Source organism: Danio rerio, chromosome 12 (assembly GCF_049306965.1).
Source record: "Danio rerio strain Tuebingen ecotype United States chromosome 12, GRCz12tu, whole genome shotgun sequence".
In the NCBI taxonomy this organism is placed as follows: domain Eukaryota; kingdom Metazoa; phylum Chordata; class Actinopteri; order Cypriniformes; family Danionidae; genus Danio; species Danio rerio.
In genome coordinates this window covers 21,166,092-21,192,500 of record NC_133187.1, presented here as the reverse complement: position 1 = coordinate 21,192,500, position 26,409 = coordinate 21,166,092, and the positions used below count along the sequence as shown (strand labels likewise).

General features: G+C 34.3%; 1 protein-coding gene across 2 annotated transcripts in view; it reads right to left on the bottom strand.

Annotated features, from left to right (window-relative positions):
- The window catches only part of snx29 (sorting nexin 29), a 247,162-nt gene that overhangs the window by 129,171 nt on the left and 91,582 nt on the right, over positions 1-26,409 (bottom strand). For both annotated transcript variants that reach the window (XR_012387966.1, XM_688793.10), the window contains exon 15: positions 17,581-17,687. Coding sequence is in view for 1 of the 2 variants with exons in the window: in XM_688793.10 (XP_693885.4) it covers positions 17,581-17,687 (107 nt within the window). In the remaining variant the exon portion in view is untranslated. The remainder of the gene's footprint in view (positions 1-17,580; positions 17,688-26,409) is intronic.

Below are 26,409 nucleotides of genomic sequence, written 5' to 3'. Positions count from 1 at the left end.
TGTCAGTCAATGGGATTGTGATACTGCTTTTTTAGGTTGTTCTGCAAAGATTTGACTACACAAGTGACTGACTACGCTAAACCCTTTCTTTGGCTCTGTTCAAAAGCCGAAAAACACCACCTCTGAAGGTAGCATAGCAAGATACGCTCACTGGCCATTTTATTAGGTACACCTGTCCAACTATTAAAGTTCTAATCAGTCAATCACATGGCAGCAATTCAATGCATTTAAGCATGTAGACATGGTCAAGATGATCTGCTGCAGTGCAAACAGAGCATCAGAATGGGGAAGAAAGGTGATTTATTTGACTTTAAACATGGCATGATTGTTGGTGCCAGATTGGCTGGTCTGAGTATTTTAGAAACTGCTGATCTACTATGATTTTCACTTACAACCATCACTATGGTTTACAAAAAATGGTCCAAGAAAGAGAAAATATCCAGTGAGCAGTAGTTCTGTGGGTGCAAATGAATTGTTCATGCAGAAGTCAGAGGAGAAGGGCAAGACTGGTTTGAGCTGATAGAAAGACAACAATAACTGAAATAACTACTTGTTACAACCGAGGTATGCAGAAGAGCATCTCTGAACGCATAACACATCCAACTTTGAGATGGATGGGCTACAGCAGCAGAAGACCACACCAGGTCCTGTCAACTAAGAACAGGAAACTGAGGCTACAATTCGCATAGGCTCACCAAGACTGGACAATAAAAGATTGGAAAAAACGTTCCTCCAATTCTGCTGCAACATTTAGATGGTTGGGTAAAAAGTTGGCGTCAACAACATGATGGATCCATCCTGCCTTGTATTAATGGTTCAAGTTGCTGCTGGTGGTGTAATAGTGTGAGGGATATTTTATTTTGGCAAACTTTGGGCTCATTAGTACCAACTGAGCATCGTGTCAACGCCACAGCCTACCTGAGTATTGTTGCTGAACATATTCATCCCTTTATGAACACAGTGTACCCATCTTCTGATGGCTATTTCCATCAGAAAAAGCAGGATAACGCACCATGTCATAAAGCTTGAATCATCTCAGACTGATTACTTGAACATGACTAAATAATAATAATAGTAATCTGTATTCGAATGTCCTCCACAGTCCCCAAATCTCAATTTCTCAAATCTCAAATCTCAACACCTTTGGGATGTGGCGGAACAGGAGATTCGCATCATGGATGTGCATTCGAAAAATCTGCAGAAACTGTGTGATGCATCATGGTGTACCAAACAGAGTGGCCGGTGAGTATATGTCTGAATCCAATGATTATGTCCTGTCATAATAAGATGCCTACAAACCAGTTTTTAAACGGAGCATAATGACTATGCTTTGCTGACTATCACATCCCACTATCATGAGAATTTTCATATTCCTGAAATAAAAAATTACTATATAAAAAGAAGAAGAATATATTAGTTTGCAACATCAAGCAGCAGAAAAAGACGTTTTTAACATCTAAAAATCAATGGAATAACGAATGGTTAATGCAGGGGTCACCAACCTTTTGGAAACTGAGAGCTACTTCTTGGGTACCGATTAGTGTGAAGGGCTACCAGTTATTAAATAACACATTTTTCTTAATTTACTTTTAATTATATGTTGTTATTATTAATAATTAATAATATTCATCTATGTGAAGACATTGATCATGTTAATGATTTCTCACAGTAGTTGTCAACAATGATTTAACAAGGTAGATAAATATCAATATTCAACACTTCATTTGTCTGAAATTGTTTTTAAAGTTTTATATATATATATATATATATATATATATATATATATATATATATATATATATATATATATATATATATATAAAACTTAAAGTAATTTTCAAATTTACACCAATGCAAGTGTGATTTAAAAAGAATACCTATAAAAATATTAGATGCAGCTTACTTATATGTGGTGCTATGGTGAGCTATTTTTAGAACAGGCCTGCGGGTAACTCATGTGAACCTGGCAGGCTACCTGGTGCCCGCCAGGCACCATGTTGGTGATCCCCTGGGTTAATGTAACCGGAACTCTCAAGCCAAAATTCAAAGATTCAAATGGCTGCAGCTGCTCAAAAGAGAATAATAAGGTCAATACTTTACACGTTTGATATATTGTATGATTAAAATATATCGTTAAAAGGCAGTTCTTTAATGCCATCCAGCATAGTTTTGTGGGCTGATCTGGCACTACTATCATTAATAACCCAAAGTATAATCACTTCTATGTGCGTGTGTGTGCTTGACTTCGAGTCCTGCAAAGGTTCTTGAGGTTACGAGCCACTCAAAACAAAAAAATAAGCCAACAATGGCAGGTTCTATTACAGGTCTCTGGTCTTCTGGGGTAAAGCTGTAGCTAGCACTTTGGAGCAGAGCTACTTTGAGACGCAGGTGCTGCTGACAGCTCGTCTGCATGGCTGTCAGCGCAGGAACGAGTGCTGAGCCAGGTGTCCTGAATGAAAAAGACTTGGTCAAAGCAGAAGGAGAGGAGAGAGGATGAGGGAGCGTAGCCCGCTGCAGCTCTAATGCCCGTAATTGGATGTGAAACAAGTTTGAGAAGTGAGCTTAGAAGACAGGCTTAGCAAACACAAACAGACTTGAAGTGTCAGAGGAAGAGCAAGGGACCAGAGCAGGGATAAGTGTAACAGTGAATGTGCTGCTATCACTTTCTTCCCCAGGCAAACACTCGCTGACAGAGGGATATTCGGCCTGGGAATGAAGATCTGAAGTGATGGGAGAAGAATGGAAGCGGGGATACAACAAGAACGCAACAGGGACACTGCTAAAATAATAATAATAAAAAGTAGAGAACATTTGAGCTTTGTAATCAGTTAAATGAGAAAATGATTATTATCATCATTTGATACTGCAATCCATTACTGAGAGTACATCAAACCGAGCAAATGAACATCACATAAATGAGCTTAAAAGGATGAGTTTAACATGATTTAGAAAGCCCAATGGATAGGCAACATTTTGATTTTTACTAAATTAGAACCAAAAAACTTTATATCCACAACTATAGTATGTTTATATATACAGAGTGTGTGTACTATATGTTTCACTCCAGTATTGGGGTACATTTCAAGGATTTTTCTATTAATTTTGCTTACACTGGAAGGATATGCAGTAAAACAAGTGTATAACAACAGTACAGTAAGTACAACAAGGTAAACTGAATTCATAACAGGGCTCGCAATTGCGGCCGAAAATTTTATCTATGCTACCTCGAAATAAAATTTGGAAGCATTTGTGCAAGTGCATAAAAATGATGTCGTGTGACCAGTTTTCACAGCAAAATGTTCACCACATGCACGGAATTAGGAGGCACTCACGCATTAAGCATCTTTGCACCTAAAACACCAAATGCAGCGCTCAGGAACAGATTAAAACAGTTTACATGTCAACTTGCTGCAGTAAACACAGCCCACAATGCTGGCCCTGCCTTTAAGCTCTTCTTATTGGCCCACTGCGTTAAAACAGAACGCGAATGGATTGGTTAAAATCAGCTGTCAATTACTGTTCCGATGCCAGGGAGCTACAGCCGCAAAAATGTAAAGGTTTGAATCCAGGAGAATGAAAACAACACTGGCAGATTTAGTTTTAGAAACCACCTAAAGTTACAAATAATGGCACATCTGATTAGTGATCATGTAATGAATGTAAATCCAGCATTTACATTTTTCGAAAAGTGGTTAAAAGACTTCCAGTGTTTAAAGTCTGCAATGAAAATGACTAAAGCCAATCTCCAAACTCCGACGGAGTTTTCAGGTAGTTTTCAGGTAACAGTGTTTGCCACTGAATCTACACATTTTTAGTACGAGAAGTTCTAACATTATTTAATCCTTCATTTAATTGTCACAATGCTCTCAGTCGTGCGACTGACACCGCATTCACCATCGCTAAAGAACATCCATTCACTGAGATGAAACTAATATTGCAGCTCATGAAAGGACTTATTGCTCTTAAGATGAAGTATGCAATTAATAAGTTGTATGTCAATATCATGTGCAATATCAGACAGCACCCGTAAGAACAGCACAGTTGTTTTTGTTAATTCAGTTTATCTTATTCATCTCAATCAGTGCGTACAGGGCCGGTGAGTGCATGCAGATTTTTGTTTATATGTTATTTGTGATTGGAGTGTTACCATACAATAGAATCTGTTAATATAAAACGTGTAGTAATGGTGCTCATAATTTTTGGTGCGTGCGACAAAATCTTATCTGGTGCGCCTACATTTTTGAAGTTAGGAGCACCGGTGCTACCAAGAAAAAAAGCTAATTTCGAGCCCTGCATAATTTGTGTAAATTAATGCAAAACATTAACATATAATAGGAAACATTTGATTCAGTAACAAATTGTTGTTTAACTTACCAGCTTTAAACATTTAAAACCTCTAAAAGAGTTGACAATAACTGAGTTGAGATTTTCCACTTATGCTAAATATGCTATCCTCAAATTAGATACCGTATGTCAAGTGTAAAACTGAATTTCATGTATTTTTTTTTCATCACAGTGCTTCCCACACATTAGGCGAGCCGCCTAGGCATATTAACGACCACTCAAGTATATTTAATGAAACATTTATTTATTTATTTTTATTTTTTTACTATTATTTACCAAAAGTAAAAACACTTTTTTTTTGTGTCCACCCAACATAAGCAAACATGCAAGCATCCGCGATTAAGTAGTGGAAAATCTCTCCTATTTTACCTAAATTACCTATTTTGTTCTGTATGTGTCAGGGTTGGTGAGGGGAAATGGGGAAAAAGGAGCGAGGACTCAAATGCAGGGAAAAGGGAATTTATTAAATAATAAAAATAAAATAAAATGCAAAATAAACTACCCCGAGGGGGAAAACTTTAACAAAACAAATACATACACATACAAACAGGACTGGGCAGGCTGGCAAGGATGAGGACTGGAAACACGACAGGACTTCAAACAACGACATGTGATGACAAACTGGCACAGGACAGCAAACATAAGGGGTTTATAAACTGTAGGAAATTAACACAAACAGATGAACCTAATAACTAATAATGGGTTAACAAGGAGGGTGGGACAAGACAATAGATGGGAGAGTGCATGACACAAAAAGACAACACAAGCCATGCGCTCACATAAAACAAGACTAGAACACGCAGCCAATGAGAGAACTCATTAACCGCGTGTTCATAGCAACACAAGCACGCGGTGCATGTAAACACGCACCACGTGCTAAACACAAAACCAACAGAAGAATGAACGAAAGACACGAGTACACGATGAATGAAAACACTCACCGTGCACTCACACACGCAGCGTGCATGTTTCATCCCAGCGCCAACCAAAACTGAAACCAACTAGACTGAGACACTGGGAATGGAACACCACGCTGCAGACAGACGAAAACACAAACACGAGTACAAGATTGAGTGCGCGTCAGAGGGACGCAGAGACCGCGCGGCCGCATCAAGCGGGAGCGCGCACACTCTGCGTACACCCACGATGGCACGCGCACACACAAAGACACCATGACAAAAACAAGACGAGACAGAGCTAGTGTCCGAGCTCTGCCACACAGACAAGAATTTACAAGACCAGAGTAGCAGAACCCTGACAGTATGCATGTGAACTGTTAACACTGCACAGGCAGTCTTACATGCTCTGCAGAGACCCACAGAAATGCACCTTTTTGGGACTTAAAAAAAAAAGTTGTCTTATCCGGGTTTCTAAATCTCCTAAAATGTCCAGGATTCAACTTTTGCTTTCGCTTTCTAAAGCTTGTAAGCGTTTTTGCATTACCTTTTTACTTAAGCCTACTTTCACTTGGCTTCGCAACTGACTGCGCACATACAGACGCAAGAGTAAAAGAAACATTAAATAAATATATATTTTTTTTTTTATCTAAACAACTTACAAACACTTTATTAGATACCTGAAGAGGAAAAAATGACTGGTCTAAACTGACTGCAAAATACCGTATATGTACACCATTAGTAACGGTTAATCAACACATTTGCCTTATTTAAATAATCTACAAGTTTTTATCTTGTAATTATGATCATTTGTAGAGATATTGTCTTTTTTATTTGTATTAATTTGATACTGTTAATATATTACATAGGCTATTTTACATACATATGCACATGTAAATTGCTTTGGCATTCAAGTTTGCTTTGAACTTGAAAAGAGACAGAGAAGCATATTTTACCTGTCAGTGAATGCACATGGCTTCTAAATAGCATAAAGTAAGATAAACAGTGGATTTCGTTTTTTTATTTCAGCAGTCTTTTAAAAAAAGATTGTTAAAAACTAAATTATGTCTTGTTTGTCACATATAGTTAACTAAATATCTGATGTGGGTAAATGGTGTTTCAATCCCACTACCACTGCAAGTATATTTCAAAACTGTGGGAAGCACTGCATCATATTATTGTTTTTAAAAGTGAATTAGAAATTCACAATCACTGAGTTGACAGATAATTAATCTACTATTGGTATATAGTAAACACTTTACACAAATTAATGAGAGAATAATAAAGCCTCAGTGGCTTCTAGAGTAACCCACCAGAGGAATTGACATGACTTGGAGCAAGTCAAGTGATATTTTTATCAGTGCTTTAAATATCGTTTAGCTTTTTTATAACCAATGTAACAGAGTTTACACAGGGACAAGATTTAGATTTTAAAATTTTGACGCTAAAAAGTTAGACAATTATTTCATCATAATTGAAGCTAAATGTACAGTATGACTCATGAGGTGGAGACGATAAAATACGGAAAAAAGTCTTAAAGTTCATATTTAAAGAAGAACAAAATCTTCCTAAATACACATACCAACATTATTTTTTATAGCTAAATTAAGATATCATTTGTCTTATTGTGTTTCATTAAAGTTATTTTTATTTCTGAAAAGTAATAAAATATTTTTATTGGTGATACAAAATGTACCCTTTATTCTAGAATCACACAAAGATATACAAACTTTTGAAAGTTTAACAAAACATGATGTTTTCTGATTTGATAATATTTAATATATGGATGACATTTACTCCTGTGGTGGCAAAGCTGACCAAATGAAGTCATTCTAATATGCTGATTTTAGTTTATCTATTAGTACTAAACACAACTGAACATAGCAATAAATATATGTAACAATGCTATGGTGGTTTTTTGAATAAATCCTATATTCTGATTTTTTTTAATCAAAAAGTTTAAAAATGTTAACGTGTAATGTTTTTAATAATAAGAAATGTTTCTTGAGCATCAAATCCCAATACCATATCAGAATGATTTCTGAATGATAAAGGGACACTGAAAACTAGAATGGTAATGCTGAAAAAGCCACTAAAATACTAAATTAGGAATAATACTTATAATTATATATTAAATATATAAAAAACTGTTATTTTAAATTAAATAATTAACATTATGCATTACTGCATTTTGATTATATTGTTAAATCAAATAAATTCAGCCTTGCTGAACAAAGGAAACAAACCGCAATTTATCCAAAGGCAGTGCATTATAGTGTTTATGTCTGTATAGCATATATAAATAACCATCTGCTGATAACCAGAGACCAGAAACACGTTGAAAATTAAAAATCAGACAGATGGAAAACATAATGCTGCTCTGGAGTGTGTCAGATGCTTTAAGTGTCGACAGCTCTGTTGATTATAATCGAAGCAATCTAGTTTGATCACGCTGCAATGTCTGATTGCTAGTACTTTGCATATATCACATCATATCCAATCACAGTCAGTGATGGCATCCAGCATCCAAATTTGAACACGTCCCATTAAAAACAAAAAAGATGCCCACACTTAGTAAAGTCTAACAGATTTAGATACCATTTTTTTTCTAACAAAACAGTATTCATGACACGTTTCTTATTATATGGCCACTATCATGATGACCTACATATTCTTGAGAAGCCAGATGGTATAATGTGAGCAGGTGGTGCTATGAGGTGGGTCACAGCTAGGAACACTTGATATCAGCCTCCCCTGTCCACAAGGTGTCCTGATGGACACAGGTGGCTGCTTCACAGACATAACACCTTCATGGAAATGACCTCCTGGCCCAATGTCTCCGGACCTACTGCACTCAGCGTGGCACAACCTTTAATTTCTCCACAGCATGAACACCACACCCCCATAGACCCCCGTAGACATGTTAATCTCTTTTAATTTATATTTCAAATAAAGGACTGGCATGTCAACACAACAATAAACACAAGAGTAACAGGCTATTATGGCCTTTTTATTTACAGTGTTATTAATATTGTAAACTTATTGTAAGACTTAACTTTTTTCTATTTAATAGTTTTTTATTGGTAAGTTGGTAGCTCGAGTATAGGGATTAGTTTTTATTACTAACTATTTACATGTTAACTAGCCTATTATTGACATTTTGTACTTATTATATTATTATAATTAAGCACATATTATGTATATCTTTAGTCTACATTATCTATCCTATACAATAATTACATTTAACCATACCCTATAGATATATACATTAAATATCGCATAGGGACCCTGAGTATCCATCAATAGCATAGCATTTGTCATTCAAATATCATACAGATGCTGGACTTTAGCGCTGTGGACATGTGTAGTAATGAGCAAACAAAGAAAACAAAGCACAAAGGCAGAATATTTAATTTATGATTTAGTCTTTTACATGACCATTTACTTTTTATATGTTATGATATTTTATGTCCAACAAAACTCCCTCCATCAGAATGAGCAGTGAAACCAGGAGATAGGGTATGTTACAGGACACGAATTAGACCAAATCTAACAGGAGGGAGGAGAGTACATTTACATGCACAAAAAGATACACTCTTTGTCAGCAATGTTCGTGCGTTCACTGATCTATCGATGTAGAAAAGTCATGTAAATGATAATTTTCGTCATAAAAAAAAATTGCGTACTGACCACCGGGAAAACTCCCGATCATAGATATATGTGTATATCTCTGGCTCTAGATGGCCACAGTCCTCCACTGCAGCTTGGTCTCGCATTTGTTTCAAAAGAGTGTTAACCTGTACTAAAATGGCGGCTCTATTGACGCATTCCTTCCAATAGACAACAGAGCAGGCGACATCTAATGTAAATATCTATGACTAACTATTAATAAGCAGCAAAAAGCAAATTTTGAATTTTGGTAACACTAACTACACACTAATAATCATCTACACTCTCAGAAATAAAGGTACGCGAGCAGTTACTGGGGTGGTACCTTTTCAAAAAGTACACATTTGTACATAAAGGGTCCGTATTGGTGCTTTAAAAGTATATATTAGTACCTAAACCTTTTTAGATGAACAATTTTGTACTTTTAAGTACTAAAATGTACCCTTGAGGTATTAATATGGACCTTTGAGGTACAAATTTGTACCTATTGAAAAGGTAACACCCCAGTGACAGCTCGCGTACCTTTATTTCTAAGAGTGTATTAAGCATTTGCAAATAGTTAATTCATTGTCTGTTAAGCATTATCTCTACATTAATAGTCATTAGTAAGCAGTTTATAAATACAGATACAAATGCCGTGTTTTTGACTTATAAGCACATTTATAATGAACTTAATGATTGTGTTTTCAAACTTTATTACTTATTAATTGTTCATGACTAAATTCAGTGTTGTATTATTTACAAACCATTTGTATTTAAGAGTAGTTGGTGGCTTTTAGAATCATTCAGAACAAGTTAGTAAATGATTAAATCAACATTTACATACTTTATCATTCAGGCATATATTAATGGTTACTATGTATGGTAATGTTTCATTAGGTCAACTTCATGCAGTTTTGTGACCTATTCTAAAGTGAGGACAATTTATGCTTTGTAAATCCCTAATAAATGACAAATAAAGGCTTAGTGTCAAATGAACAATACATCTTTGCAATCTTATGTAAAAAATAAAATTACTGTAAACTTCTAACATTGCTGAATAACTGGAGTGTTAAAATACAATTAGAAATAAATACAATTAAATAAAACTGGATAAACAACAACAATATATTATTTTAACAATATATTATGATATAACATTTCAAAGGTATTTAGCAAAGTTTAAACTGTACAGTAATTTTATTTTAGGTAAGATTGGAAAGATTTTGTTTCATTTGATACAGTTTAGAAATTAATAAAGTAATTTACTTTCTTTTTTTCCTGTTTAGAATATAACTGATCCTTTAATTGTCAATTATAAGGGATTTATAGTCCTAAAATTCATAATCCCTTTATATGGGGATAGCATAGTCCTAAAATATATGAATGTTAATTTGAATAGTTTGTTAATAATTTACTTGTGCATTCTGAGTGATCGTAAAATAACACCAACTATTCTTAAATAACTAGTTTATAAGTAATGCAATACTTTATAAAGTAATGAAAAATGAATCATTAACAAACTTTGACAATAAAATCATTAAGTTCATTATAGATGTGCTTTTAAGTCAAGATTACAGGATTTATACATCTGTATTTATAAACTGATACTAACGTCTATTACTGGAGAGTTAACAATTAACAGATAATGAATTAACTATATGCTAATACTTAATAAACGATTCATAGTGCGTAATTATAAAGCGCTACCGTTTTCTTTATGCAAAAGTCATAGTTAATGGTTTGTTAAAGGAATAGCTCACTTACTAGTCCACATTAGTAATTAGATCATTTATTAATCCACATGTTGCTCCAAACCCATTTAAATTCTTTTTTTTCTCATATTTGTGTTTTGTCTGGCGCAAGTCATTTTACTCTGCGGCCCCACCCCTTGCTGCCAGTAGTGTGCAGGTAAAGCAAGTTTGTGCCTGTAAAGATAGATATTCTGCAGCGCATGACAGAGTGTGTGTGTGTGGTCACGTGATGTGTGTTTCCAGCGGTGTAATGTGGATGGAGTGCTGTTAAGAAACGCTGGGTGAAACATTAGTGTGGACGCGGATCGATTTTATTCTAAAACGCCATTTTAAAACTACAACGCACTAGTGTAAACAGGGCCTTAGATAAACAGTTTCATGAAAAATGTATTGGTCGTCGTGGGCCAGTTGAATGGCCCCCAAGGTCTCCCCACCTTAGACTTTTATCTTTGGAGTCATCTGAAGGCAATTGTCTATTGTGTGAAGATACAAGATGTGCAGCACCTGAAGCTACGGATACTGGAAGCCTGTGCTGTTGTTGCTATCAGTGTGTGAAGAGTGGGAGAAGAGGGTGGCATTGACAATCCAACACAATGGGCAGCACATTGAACATTTTAAGCTTGTAAATTACTCACTAAAAAAATAAAGTTATCTTAAAACCATTTTTTGAGAAATTTCCAATAAGTTTGATGCAGTCAAATGACCCTCTTCCTATTGAAAAAAACAAATGTTGGATCCATGATGGCCAACTTCAAAATGGCCACCATGTTCACCACCCATCTTGAAAAGTTTGCCCCCTCATATATACTGCTGTGCCACAAACAGGACGTTAATATCACCAACCATTCCCATGTCTATGTAAACAAACATTTTGAAAATTGTTTAAACATATACCAATCAAGTTTCAACCTAATTTATTTCAGTTTTCAGTACAAGTTGAATCAATGATTTTTTTTTTCAGCAAGCTTTTTTGCTATTACAAGCGGAATTTAAATTCTTTGTCTGGTTGTAAAGCCTCAGACAGTCTTACATGGTGCTGGCTGAAATCCACACAGTCCTTTAATCACACTAAATAACCACCTGACTGGAGTCACTAGCCTTTCCTGAAGTGGCGAAGCACTGCCTCTAGAGACATTCCTCTGACTACACACCTCTGAAACACACTGACCAGCCGTCAGAATCTTCTTTAAGGCATCTTCAGGTGTTCAAACCCGCTAACCCTGTGGTGATCCTCATATCACATCCCTAATGAAGAGGCAGATCAAAGAGGGATTTTCAGTAGCTCTTGCCATTACCAAAACCTCTCCTGCTCGAAACAGAACACTCTGTCAGACTTCAAAAGACCTCCAAGAGTTTGGCATTGTCTTATTCATTACAGTCATAAAAGTCATAAAAATCTAAGGCTGGACTCTTAAAGCGCTCTTAAACATCACTTTTTAAATATTTTCCTAAAGTTTATATCCAAAAGTAGTGACAGATATCTTCTAACATACTGACAGGCAACCAAACTGATTACAGACTATAAAAATGATGCAAACAGCTTGTTCTACCCTTTAGTTATGAGATAAGTTATGAGATTATTTTAGTTATGGGATAAGTGTGAGTTTGCAGTTGCACAAAACAACAAAACATTAATCTGAGCTGTAATAAATTACTAGTTCTTTAATAAAATGTAAAGCTTGCAGAAAGAAAGTTTGTTCTTAACCCAAACAGCTGAATGATCCCACACTAACAATCTTATCATTAGTACTTTTCAGTCATAAGATGATGCAATTCATCAAGCATAATTTAAATAATCAAGGTAAGTCCGGATGAGCATGTGTTTTCAGTTTCATCGGTTGTTTTTATAGATTATAACATGCCTGTCTAGAATACTTGATTCTGATTGTTTACTCGCAGGAATAAGGTATGTTATTCCGAGATAACAACTGCTGAAAATAATAGCACAGGCTTATCCAGGTACTTCAAACCATCTTGACCATCAGTGAATACGTTTACATTCATTTGCATGCTTGGCTCTGATGCTTCTGTTTTTGACTGCTTGGCACCATCTTGAGATTGAATAATATGTACAGTAGCTTAGTGTATTCTGCAATCAGCCTCGTTTCTGTCAGCTTAACATTATATTAAAGAAATGATAAATTATGATGGCTTAGAGCAATGTTTTGTGTCAAATTTTTGCATTTTGTGGCCGCACAGTAATAAGTGTGATAAAAAGTGGACATTTGTTTTCACATAAAAAAAAGCCCTTCAGTCAATAAGCCTGCCTTTGCACACAGGTCGGAAATTTTCATGTTTTTTTTTTTTAAATATTCAGATCCAAAAAATTTGTCACGCACACAAACCTTGAATATCAGGTCTAATGCATATTAATTTAATCTGTGAAAGATTTTGCTAAGTTGTTTTTAATATGCACATAATTTTTATAATAAATGCTTTAAGAACTTGCTTGCCTGTGCACATCAAACTACCTCTTGCACTGCATTTCGTTCTCTTCCACAGTCCATCTGAGGTCTCAGCCAATAGGAAGCCTGCATACCTTCTGTGCCTGAAGTCCCGCAGGGCCATTAACTGATGTGTGATAGTATTACGACAGAAGAACAGTATTCCACAGCGATCATTTGAAAGAAGACTTGGAAAGGAAGTGTGTGTGGGTTACAGAGAGAGAAAACGCCAAGCTCCTTTGGTGTTACTTCAGAAGAATGATGACATCTTCAAATCATCTGATGCATTTAAGATGATGTAAGTACACACTTACAGCGCTTCTGGCACAAGTGAAACATACCAGAACGGACTCGACTGAACGCTTGTGCTAGAGCAGGATGAAGAAATCAATCATTTAAACAGATTTATAGATGTACACAGGTCTTTATATCATTTTACGCGACAACTCAAAACTACACGCAAGATAACATCACTTTTAGTTTAGTAGCAGCATATTCATTTAGCCATATAAATACACAGCGGCTGTAATAAAACTTCTATATGGTCTGCATTCATTACTGTGGAAACTGCAAATAAATAAGCTACTGTGGCTTTTTACATATCCAGTCAGGGGGGGGATACAAATGGATGCCTGCTTGCAAAGCAAAAGTAAATAAAGCCTTCGCCGAGCCTGTATGTAAATTTGAAAACTGCAGGAATGATGCCCTCACATCCATGTCTAAGAAACCCTACTGGGACGAAGAGCTCAGCTAAAGGACCATAAATAAATGACATCCTTAAAAGTAAACATGACTGTAAATGCATTTATAAATAATTGAAGAGATAATCTCCTGAAAACATAAACAGAATATGAAGTTATTGTAGAGAATTATATACTGTATGACAGTCTAAATGAATGTAGAGGTGTGCAACATTTATCGTGTACAGTCATATCATAATTGTTGCTTTAACCATGTTTGAGCTGACACTGAGTATGTTACGCACTTGTAAACAACAAACAATAACAAAGCTTGCGAGTCCACAACGTCCCATAATGCCTCGTAATTCAACTTATGAAAGAAAAATGGGTTTTTGATATAGAGTTTAAGGCTGTATGATTGAGCCCTCTTGTAAAATATTAAAGAGCCCCTATTATGGGTTTTTGAGAATTACCTTCCATGTAAAGTGTAACACAGCTCTAAGTGAAGTAAAATATCCTGCTAAGGCTTAAATCTGAAAGTGCACAGTGTTTAAAACTATTTATTCATTTATAAAAGAGTTGACTCATTGTGCTTTAAATTAATCGTCTTGATAACGAGTCTTTAGCCGTTTTGGTGTTACGTAGATACAAAACTTAAGCCCTGCCCAATTGCTGCGCACAAACCCGGGAAAATTTAAACCCGCGGCCCCGCCCACAAACAGTAGCAAAGAAAAATAGGAAGACAAGCATTGTAGCAGACGCCGGTTGCATCAAGTCATGAAGTCAATATACAATGACAAGTCATTATAGTCCAGCCTTGTGTTGTTCGAGTGCTTCTGGAATCTACACAGTTACAAAAGGGGGATTTGTCGGCCATTTGAATGGATCAGAAATTGATATATTGATATGTTGATATATGGAACTTTATCAAAGCTTGACAGGAACTTTATCAGTACATGGATCTGTGGATCATGGATCAGTTTCTTTCTCCATTTCACAAGTGTAAGAAACTGCATTACCATGGTTCCCTCCTTGTTTTCTCTAGCTTGCAAATTATGTATTTAATTGTGTTTTGTTACTTGTAACCGCTTGTACCGTATCTGGGTAACTCTTTTTATTCTCATATAGTGTCTAATGCAACGTTAAAAATGCGACAGCGTGCCGCTTTGTTTACGGATTTCAATGTGTTTTTGAGCTCACATTCCACTACCGTTTGTCAATGCTATGGCCACCGTCAGCTGTTCTTACATACGTGCAGTGGTCAAGGTTCAAAATAGTTCAGCTTTTGCCACTGTGTCGAATATTACTGAATGTGTGTCACTGTTTACTTACGGTTAAGAATAGAGCAAGATGCAGGTAATAAACTGCATTGGGTTCACACAAATTATGGGAGTTTTCCGGGATAAAAAAACAAAATGGTGGCTGGAAATCTGATAATACGGAGGTCTGAAATATGAGAGACTCCCAGGAAAAACAGGATTGTTGGCAGGTATGCTCACACATACACTCTGCACTCTGACTACCAAAATTGTTGATAAGCCGTGCTGGGCATTCTCGCGCTGAACGTTGTCGACCAATCGCAACAGGCTGCCATCGTCCAATCAGCGCAAATTAGCTTAGCGCTAAGGAGGGGTTTGGGACCAAATGAATCACTGAATGATTCATATAGGAGTCGCTGGGATAATGAGGTAAAAATAAATGCACATAATAAGACATTAAAGTGTTTTTGACCTTGCATGAATATCAGCCTGTTGTTGGAGATCCTTATATCAAAAATTTTAATCCTTTTTAATGAATTATAAGGGCTCTGTAATTCTTTTTTAAATATTTCCCAATTGATGTTTAATAAGCGAACACACTTTTATAGTATTTTCTATAATATTTTTCTTTTCTTTTGAAGAAAATCTTATTTTGTTTAGACTGGCTGGAATAACACTTTACACTTGTTTTATTTTTAGTAAGGTCAATATTATTATACCACTTTTTTTATTGGCTACAGAGCAAACCATTATTGTCCAATGACTTGCCTAATTAACCTAGCTTGCCTAGTTAAAGTTGCAGTATGTAAGATTGTAAGATTGGTTGAACGAGGTATTGCACGTCTGGTTCAAAAAACAGGCAAACGCAGGTTGCCAGATTGACGACATCGACAGAAGTGTGCCAAACTGTCGAGCCTAAAGGATGATTTAAAGTAGATTTGAGTTGTGTTATAAATAAAAGCAACAGTACATGACATAAGGAACATTTTCCATATTAAAAGGAGTTTTTGTTCTACCCAACACCTGAAATTTATATTTTAGAAACAGCTTATTTCTTGCAGCTGAACAGAAGAAAACTGGCAATGTTCATCTCAGGTACACCTCAGGTGCTTTATTCAGTGTTAAATGTTAATAATGTAAGTTTAAATGCCATTTTACATATTTTTTGCCATACTACTGAAAGCAGCAGCAGCAGATAGTTCACCTCAGATCTTGAAAATATAAAATTTGAAATTAAACTGAAATAATGCAAGCCAACAACTATCAGTGATTCACAATGTACATTTAATAATGGTAAAAAGGGTTAATATGTATTATTTAGACTATAAACCTTACCACTACATTGGAGTGCAGTAAGTGCACTATTCTGTGCTTCTGAATGGCTGTATTTAAATTTCATAATTTTTCATTTAGAGCAAAAAAAAAAAATCTGCATCTCATTTCGGGTCTGCTACTTTCACAGATGCACACTTTGCATTTTATGTTTAAAAATGTGCTGAAAAAAATCTATTTGTTAACAGTGCTAATACAAGAGGTATTTAAAAATCTAATCTAAATAATTTGAGATATGATATTGATATTATACAACAATTCAAAAAGAAATAAGTTATTATCGAGTGTGTTATATTTTAGACATAATATGACTGTTTGTCTTTTCATTCACTAATAAAAATAGTTGCAAACAAAGCCAGAGAAGTACAGTACATGCGTGTGTCTAAGAGCAACACTGATGTTTTATTTCTGAATTAATGCATTTAGAAAGCAAGCCAATGATTAAATCCTTTCGTAAGGACAGTTAATTGTTCATTTTCTAATAAAATGAGACATTTTGATTGCACCATTTCCCCATTTTATATAAAAAACCAAAAACCACAGTTTTAGCTAAAAAATAAATAACTAAATAAATAAATAAATAAATAAATAAATAAATCTTTAATGTTCTACTGAAAAAAACTATTTTTATTTTACGAATTAGTAAAGATTCAACACTCCCTCCTAGAACAAATACAACTTTAATCCATTATTGAGAGTGTCAGATGAAGGACTGGATAATGGTCAAAACATCACATGTTTAAACCAAACTGTTTAATTTCTTTAAGAGTGAGTGACAGACCTTTTCAAATAGACAAGTTTTTTGTTTGTTTGGTTGGTTGGTTGGTTGGTTCACACCTCAACATTTACCAGTAAAGCTCCTTTTTATAGTGCTTTATCCTTCATTTTTAGGTAAAAAAATTAAACTTTAGGTTAAAAAAAATACTTCCGCTTTAATTTAAGTAAAATTATGCTTATTCAAGAACACACCAATTTTGAAGAGACAGAGCAAAACACATTATGTAAATGTCTGGAATCAGGGATCAGATAAATGAAAAAAAGTTTTCAATCAAATCCAAACTTGTAAGAAAATCTTTAATTGAACCAAAAGCCTATCAATGATTGATCAGATTGATTCAATCTCTACTCAAAGGCAGACACTCTTAATTGCTTCACATTAAAGGACATTGGGGTTATGGCGGGTGAGGGCAAGTGTTACTTGCTATGAAATCTCCAGAACTTACCTCAATGAGTTTCCGCTCATAGTTAGACGCCAGTTCTTCTATATCAGCCATAGACCGGCTTTGGGGGGCAGGAGGCAGACCTTCACAATTCCTCTGATTGGTTAATGCTGGAAATAGAATGTAACACATTAGACAAAGCATTTATATTTTCCATAAGTTTTACAAATAAACATTTAAAACCTTTTAACCAGTTAACTGTAAGTGACCTGTAGAAAGTGATTAGCTGACTTTTGAAAATAAAAAAAGTGAACAAGCCTGTAGCTTTTAAAGTAATTGGTTGATGACCAGTCACCTTAAAATGATCAACTGTTAAAAAATAAACCCGTTAAAACACATTTTAGTCGGTTTTTAACCATTTTACACTTTGTTGTTTTTATTTCTTATACTTGTTTTTTTTTATTCTTGCTTTTGTAAAGCACTTTAAATTATCTTTGTGTATGAAATGTGCTACAGTGTATAAATAAACTTGCCTTGCCTTTATTATTGAATTATTAATGAACTATTCGAAAGTATAGCTTCAATTCTTCAGTGTAAATTCAAATACAAAAAAAAAATTTGAGAAGAAAAATTTTTTAAAAAATATGCTTTTCTAAAGATGAATCGATTTTCTCTTATCCCAGGCAGACAAATAAATAGAAGCAATATGTAAAGTAACTGAAAGGTGTTCATCATGAATTGGTCTCATTCACTAATGACTGTATTTCTTAAAAATAAAAAAAACTACTCATGTACGGAAATGGATTTATATTTAGTTTCATTATTAAGTTCATAAATCTGATTTTTTTTTAACGAATAATCTTGTGCACAAAATGAGTCGTTTGCATAAAATATGCCAAAACCATGTCCACGCAAGAGCATTTCTTTCCAGCCATTCAGTACTCTGGTAAGACATATGGCAGTCTCTATAGAGATATGCTCTCATCAAATCCTTGAGCAAGGACAAGTGTGTCATTCTCAAAACCAATATATACAAACCCAGATTAGCTCTCATTTAGAGCAAAGAATATACTTCAGTTTTAATGTGCACATACTGATTGCAAACCACTATTTTTAAATCATGTCTACAAGCTCACATAAGCTTTAAAAATGTTTTACTTATATTAATGCAGCTGATGTTTTACAGCCAGAAAACAAACAAGAACAACAAGATCTTGTAAGGACAGCAAAAACAATAGAGTCGTGAGCTTTTGTGTGAGAGGAATAACATACCTGTATAAGCAATTCTACTCTAAATGAGAATAAAAGTTAATCTTATTGATCATAACTTTTACAGTGAGAAAGTGCAATCACAAAGAAAAAAGTGATTGTTTCGTGTCTAGCACCACTGTACATGCATTTTTATTATAAGTACAGTAATAATAATAATAATAATAATAATTACTACTAATAATAATAAAAAAATAATAATAATTACGGTCATAATTTATTTTAAAGTACAATTTTGTCTTTCAAAACAAGTCTCTTCTGTTCCAGTCATGATATTTGGAAATTATTCTAATTTGCTGATTTGATGCTCAAAAACATGAATTAATTAAGTCATTCATTCATTCATTTATTCATTCATTTTCAGATTTTTCTGATGAATAGAAAGTTCAGTAGAACAGCATTTATCCAAATTTATTCAAAACAGAAAACATTATTGTCATTGTTTTTGATAATTTTAAAGCATCCTTGTTATACAAAAGTATTAATTTTGACAATTTATCAAAAACATGATTTCTCAATCTTTCTAATGATCAAAAAATCCTGAAAAAAAATAACTTAGATGTTAATAAATATTGATGATAATAATAAAAAATGAATAAATAAATAAATAATAATAAGAAATGTTTCTTAAACAGCAAATTAGCATATTGCAATGACTTCCAAAGGATCATCTGACCGGAGTAATGATTCTAAGAACTAAAAATTAAACTACATTTAAAAATATAATCAAATAGAAACTTTAGTTAAACTATTTTTAAATGTTACTGTTTTTGCTGTACTTTGGATAAAGAAAAATAAATTTGATGAGAAAAATAGACTTCTTTTAAAAAAACTAAAATCCTACTGCTGTACACTCTCAGAAAAAAGGTACACGGTGGTACACATAATGTTCCTTAAGGACCCGTGTAAAAGCTGTACCTTATATGGTACAGAAAAGACACTTTTATGACACTGCTCTGTACCTTTTGTGGTGTAATTGAAATGAAGGTACACAATTATTCTCATAAAAAAGGTACATAAGTGTTGGACAACTCTTTTTTTAATTCAATATTTATGAAAATAAATATAGCTGGAAAGGCAAAGTGACTTAATTAATAATTTTCATATTAAAACATGAATCATCATTTAAAAGCATACTGTATGTTAAAAGAAACTCAAAAACATTTATTATTAAGATCTTTAATACAAAACAATTGGTAAACAAAACTATAGGTATTGTAAACTAAAAACTTAAGGCATTTTTATTTTCTGATAAATACATTTTCATTATTGATATCTGCACCTCTTGGCATTTGCTTTCCACTACGCACATGAGCTGGAAAAAGTCCTGCGTATGCAAAGTGTTCATGCAGATATTTTAGTATTGTAAAGCTAATCAAACATTGTGCATATCTTGTTACAATCCTTCTGCATAATTATATTTCTATTTTAAATTTAAGTAAATTAAATGAACTTTTAAGTGATTACAAAGGTACTGTGTGATAATTGGAGAAAGATTTTTTTATATATTGTACATGGGAGAATGTGTTTCTGTAACATTTTTTGTGAAAAGTGTTGTGAAATGTTTAGCAAAAAAAAAGTTTTTTGATTTCTGTTAAAGTATCTTTTGGTCTTTGTTGTAAATGTAAAAGGTGCATTTACACAAAAAGAAACTTTTGAAAAAAACATTGTTTAATAAATGTATTTGATGTTTTATATTTACTGAAAATAAATTTATGCATTTTGGATAAAGCAAAATGTCTTTAAATAGATCTTGAAGGAACACATTTGACACTGTTAAGGTACAAAATGTCTTGTCACTGTAGTGGTACATCAGATTTGTACCTTTAATGAAGGTACAATTTTGTATTAGCAAGTTTTAAAAACCAAAGGTACATTTTGGTTTCCCATGGTGCAAATCATGTAGAAACTGCAATGGTACAAATTTGTTTCTTAGTCTTAAGGTACAATTCTGTTCCATAAAAAGCTACTGCCACATTGACATTACTTTTTGGTACAACATTGTACCATTTTTCTGAGCGTACAATGTGAAATAGTGTGTACAAAAGTGAAATTCAAATTAACAAAAATTTCTTAATGTGATCACAAATAACAGGAATGTATTTTTGATTATCAGTATCAGTATTGGGTCCCACTTTATATTAAGTGTCCTTAACTACTATGTACTTACATAAAAAAATAAATACAATGTACTTACTGTGTTTATAATGTATTTGAGAACACTTGTGGTGCTTTTGAGTTGGGATAGAGGTTGGGTTATTGACAGGTTTGGTGGTATGGGTAGGTTTAAGGGTGGGTTAAGGTGTGAGAGATGGTCAACAGTGTATTTACAAATGTAATTACAAAAGTTAAATACAGATGTACTTACATACATGTATTTAATCAAGCATAAGTACAAAGTAAATGCATGTATTTACACAATAAGTACATTGTAACAAACTATTAATTCCTGTGTAAGTACATACTAGTTAAAGCCACTTAATATAAAGTGGGACCCAGTATTGTTTTTGTCATTTAGAATAGTTCATTTGTTCTAAAACGGTGGCAAATGTGCACAGTATGCAAACAAACACATGCTACAGTAAGTGAATGGGATCCTCATTGCCCACAATCAATGGTGTGAGTTTTGGGTGGGAATAACTGTTTGATGTACAATGGGAAGAAACGAGAAAGAAATGGAGCATAAATGCCTGCAAACAATTATTTTATAGCTTCCAGTTTGATGGCACTAGAGGTCAAGAAAATACCCACTTGTCTTCAGCTTTAGAGCGAGATTCAGTAATTTCCTTTATATGATTATGTCTTGTAAAACTGTGGGAAAAACAATAAAATCTAAGATGCTGGTTGTTCACACCAAGAAACTTGGGTTTCCTCCAGTGTCGTGGAGCTGTAGCCTTTAAATCCAGTGTAATCTAGTTTCAGTAGAGCTGCTTGTGACGGCTGAGATCCGCCGAGTTCATAAGCTGCAGAACAGAATCTTTCACCAATTGAAAACTCAATTAAAATCTGAAACTTTTCACAACACAAATGTAGCTTGCAGCGCCTCAGGACAGCAGAGACGGGGAAAGCAATAAGAACAAAAAACACAACCCCGGACCTGGCCAGCTTTCAACAGAACAGCTGCTAGACTCTCTCATTTCTTAATTCTCAAAGGAGAAAGAAAATCCAGATATTTCCACAGAGGAAACAAAATTGCATGCAAAAAAAGTTATTTTTCATGAAAAGCAAAAAGATGTTTGACCAGTAGAAGATGTAAAGACTCACAAATTGACTGTCGCCGATGTTCCTAGCGAGGTCACAAGCAATTTCGCAAGCTAGGAGCCTAGCGTGACCACATCTTAGCAGCAGCCGGCTGATAAAGAGCGGCTGGATCATCAGAATAGTGAAGATATGCATACAAAGAGTCTGGAGGGCATGAATACGCGGGGGTAAAAAGGATGGAGACGAGGAGGTGGTGCTCAGCTGAAAAGTTTGTCATAAAGCTGTAAATAAGTCTATGGCGTACAAGTCAACAATCCTAAACATTATCAGCTCACACACACACAGGCGCCCGCCACTTTAGCGCCGGGTCTTATCAGTGCTCTGCCAATGGTCTACACATCCCACTAACTCACACACCACTACTGTCAGCAAGAATGGACTGCAGTCAAATTACACTCAGCTCAACCTTGATTTCAGTTCACCACAGTCATGCCTGAAACTAGTAATAATTCTGTAGATTCACTCATTTAGAATTGTCATCATAGCGTGGGAAACAGGGAATCTACACACAAGACAAGAGTGTAAAAAAAAAAAAGATAAAGGATAGATTCTGAACAGCCAAAACTATTCTAGTCGCCAACTATTGTAGTTAAAATTCAGTAACCGATCTAAAGAAGATCTACAATTAAAGAAGATCTACAATTTACTTACATAGGGCTGCATGAATAATTTAAATGAAATTAAGACTGCGATTCAGCAATCACACAGCAATTCGTCATTATTTTACGATTTTGTGGCTAATTCATATTAATTAGTACAATCTGATTCATGCATTTTAGTACGATTTGCTTATTCCTTAATAAGGATTAGGATTTGGGAGTACACCACATTTTGTAAACACACAAATGTAAACAGGTGCTAGAGATTTACTACTGATTACAGAGCCGGCTTTACTGACAAAGTGTGCATGAAAATCACCTTCAATTAATTGTGCAGAGCTACATTTACATGATGTTACCCTATGACCTTTATATCCAAATCAGAAATGACTGACCAGATGCTTCTATTAGCACTGTACAAAGTTAAAAAAATAGAAATCTGATGCAAAGTAAACTGATCTAAACCTAATGGGCTATATTTTAACAATACAGTAGGTGCATAGTCTAAAGCGCATGGTACAAAAGCATTAAGGGTGAGTCTGATTCCACTTTTGCTATTTTAAAAACAAAAAAATTAAACTCTACGCCCTGACGTGTGGTTTAATAAGGTTGTGCTTATTCTTTTAATGAGTTATGTCTGTGTTTTGAGCATAATGGTCAGTTGTGTTGCATTCACTTATTTCAAGGCGGACTTTGTAAGTAGAAAAACTAAATGCTTCATTAGTGAGAAAAAGAGTTAAACAGACCATCTGCATGAGGATTAAGAATAAGTCTCCTCCATTCGATCTCTTTACTTTCTCCTAACTTCCGTTCTTTACTTTACTCCTTTACTTTCATAGATAAGGAAACAGTGTTGTACGCACTCCACTGAAGGCATCCATTAGCCTATATATTTCATTTAGTTAAGCACAAAGATTTGTTTTAAAACTATTTCTAAATTCAGTTCTAATTTCCAGGAAATTATTAAATGAACAGTAATTATGTAGAGTTTTATCCAAACCCATGTCCCATTTCTTATGCCCCATATGGTGACACATCCGTCTCCAAACCCGACAGATTAACAAATCTAAACTTGTTTTAATTAAAGCAAATATAAATATGCATATTATAAATAATACTGATAATAATAACAATAATAATAATATTATACAAATGCAAATTGTCATGAATAAACTGAAAAAAGACCCCGAGATGATGTATGGAGGTAGTGATTTCAATATTTTTGTAGAAAATAATAATTTTTGTAACATTTTAATCCTTTAATGTTTTTTCATGTTTTAATGTAAAGATGTTTGTGTATTGTCGTACATCCTGTTTGGATTGAGCAATGTATATTTGAACCTGCATAGGCCCATAACTAAAGCACTCTGCACTGGACTTTAGAGAAGCTTTTAGTCGGTCAATAATGCAGTCTGTTTTAGTCTCATTTAGCAAAACTTTAAAATTTCTGATGCACTGGTCTGAAAATAGCAACAAATCCCGCCATGCATGTCTTGCGCCGGGTGTATTTTGCCCCTTTAACATAAATTTGTAGTTTTGTTAATTTGGGTGGGGGATTTTATCACAAACCCTTCCTAGTTTCTCAGAGGTCATCGCATAATGTGCCACAAACTATGTCAAATCGTACCACTGATAAACATCCTGCCAAAGACATGCAAGCTATCAACTAGTTTCTCCAGATTTTCATTATCATTGTTTTTATTCATCAACACTCTTCTTATTGTCCTTAAAGGATTGTATCATGTTGTCAGATGGGCCATTTGAGCAATGGCCACACTGGGCCATATGAACCTCACAGAGGGGTTTTGGCTTAGAAAACCAAGATGTTCAAATAACTCAATTGAGATGATATAATGTATATTAACCTTTTAAAATAAAAGTGTTTTTGACCTTGGTATAAAAATGTTGTGAGGTGTATTCCAGGAGAGCTCCAAAATAAGCTTCATATAGGAACACTTAAATAAAAAATATTTTAAAATGCAAATTTGTCCCTCAAAATACAAAAAAAAAAATAATAATAATACTTTTCTATTTTAAAAAACGTGTTTCTGTCAATGGAAATTTATATGGAGAAGTACTCATTATATTTAATTGTTACATCAAACGTAAGGACACCTAATTCCAATGGACCTCCTTTCTTTTGCCTTCATATTGATTAGGACATATAAAATGGATTTGGAGCATACAGTAAGAGTTTTAAATATTCTAAAGATTAACAACAAAAACAACAGCTTTCTAAATTAAAGAATAGATCATTTTAGTCTATAAGCTGCCCTGCAGAGACTCATACAGTGGTGTAGGTTACTACGATTCATCGTAATTCTGTCCAAAAGATCTCAGAGAACCTGCATCTCAATTAAAAACACCACAGAGCTACTAGGCCTATGTAAGTGAATGAACGTATGTTTGACAGACATATGGAAAATTACTGTCTGTTTACGGACTGAAGGGAAAAAAAGCAAAAGAAAAAATGCGGAGAGTTAATGAGAATGTTGATCAAAGTAATCTCCATCCATTTTCCCATCATGCAGCCATTGCTTCCTGCGAGACAGCTTGAGATAACAACAGCGTATCATTCCATCAGCGAGTGATCTCTTCTAAGTACAGGACGCAGTCAATTTGACGCCCAGACGTGAAATTGCATACAAAACACTCATTGCACCTTGCAGAGGGCAAACATGAAGGCTTTTTAAGATCAAGTTCGCTTATAATCTTCCAACTTGCACATCTGAACTATTTTTCAGCTGCAATATATATTGCAATATAAATACAATTTCACCAGATGACTTAAACAACTCATTACTTTAGGTTGATTGGGATGATTTTGAATGGGAGTAAAATAAATGAAAATATATATAGTTTATTTTGTCTTACAATAATTCACTGTCAAGAACAGGTCAGACGTATTTTCTTAATGCATTACAGAGCTGTTGTGCTTGTCGGCCTAAAAATAATCAGACTTAAAAACAGGCCAACAAAAGGTGACTTAAAAAGACAGAGAAGACAGACTGAGATGTTCTGCTTCTCTCTTTGATGTAGAGAGCTCAATAATTGGTCAATTGAACTGGAGTACAGTACTTTATGCTTCCGTTAAAGTAATTCGCTGGGTTAATCTTTTTGTGCCATTTTGAGGTCGTCATGGCCCTTATTAACTTCACTATATCACAAAAAGAATCCTTCAGGCAGTTTATTCATGCATCAAAAAAAGAGTACACACTGCATAATCAGACCCTTGAATAAGAACAGACATCTTAAAGTTATAATGTATATCAATGAATGAGCAACAATGATAACAATGTCAGACATCTTGCGGGGAAAAACAAAGCAAGACTAATAAGAGTTTAGAGATAGCTCTCTTTGGCCTGTGTTTAAAACTAAATTGCATCCAGAAAGTATTCATAGCGCTTCACTTTTTCCACATTTTTTATGTTACAGCCTTATTCCAAAATGGATTAAATTCATTAATGTCCTCAAAATTCTACACACAATACCCCATAATGACAATGTGAAAACATTTTTTGAAATTGTTTCAAATTTATTCAAAATAAAAAACCTGAAAAATCACATGTACATCAGTATTCACAGCCTTTGCTGCCAAAGGTGCATCAACAAAGTATTGAGCAATTACAGCCTCAAGTCATTTTGTATATGATTCCACAAGCTTCAAAACTGTCAGTCTCAAGAAAACTTTACAATATCTTGATAATATAACTTGTCATACATCTGTCATAAACATTATTGTCATGAGACAATTATAATTGTG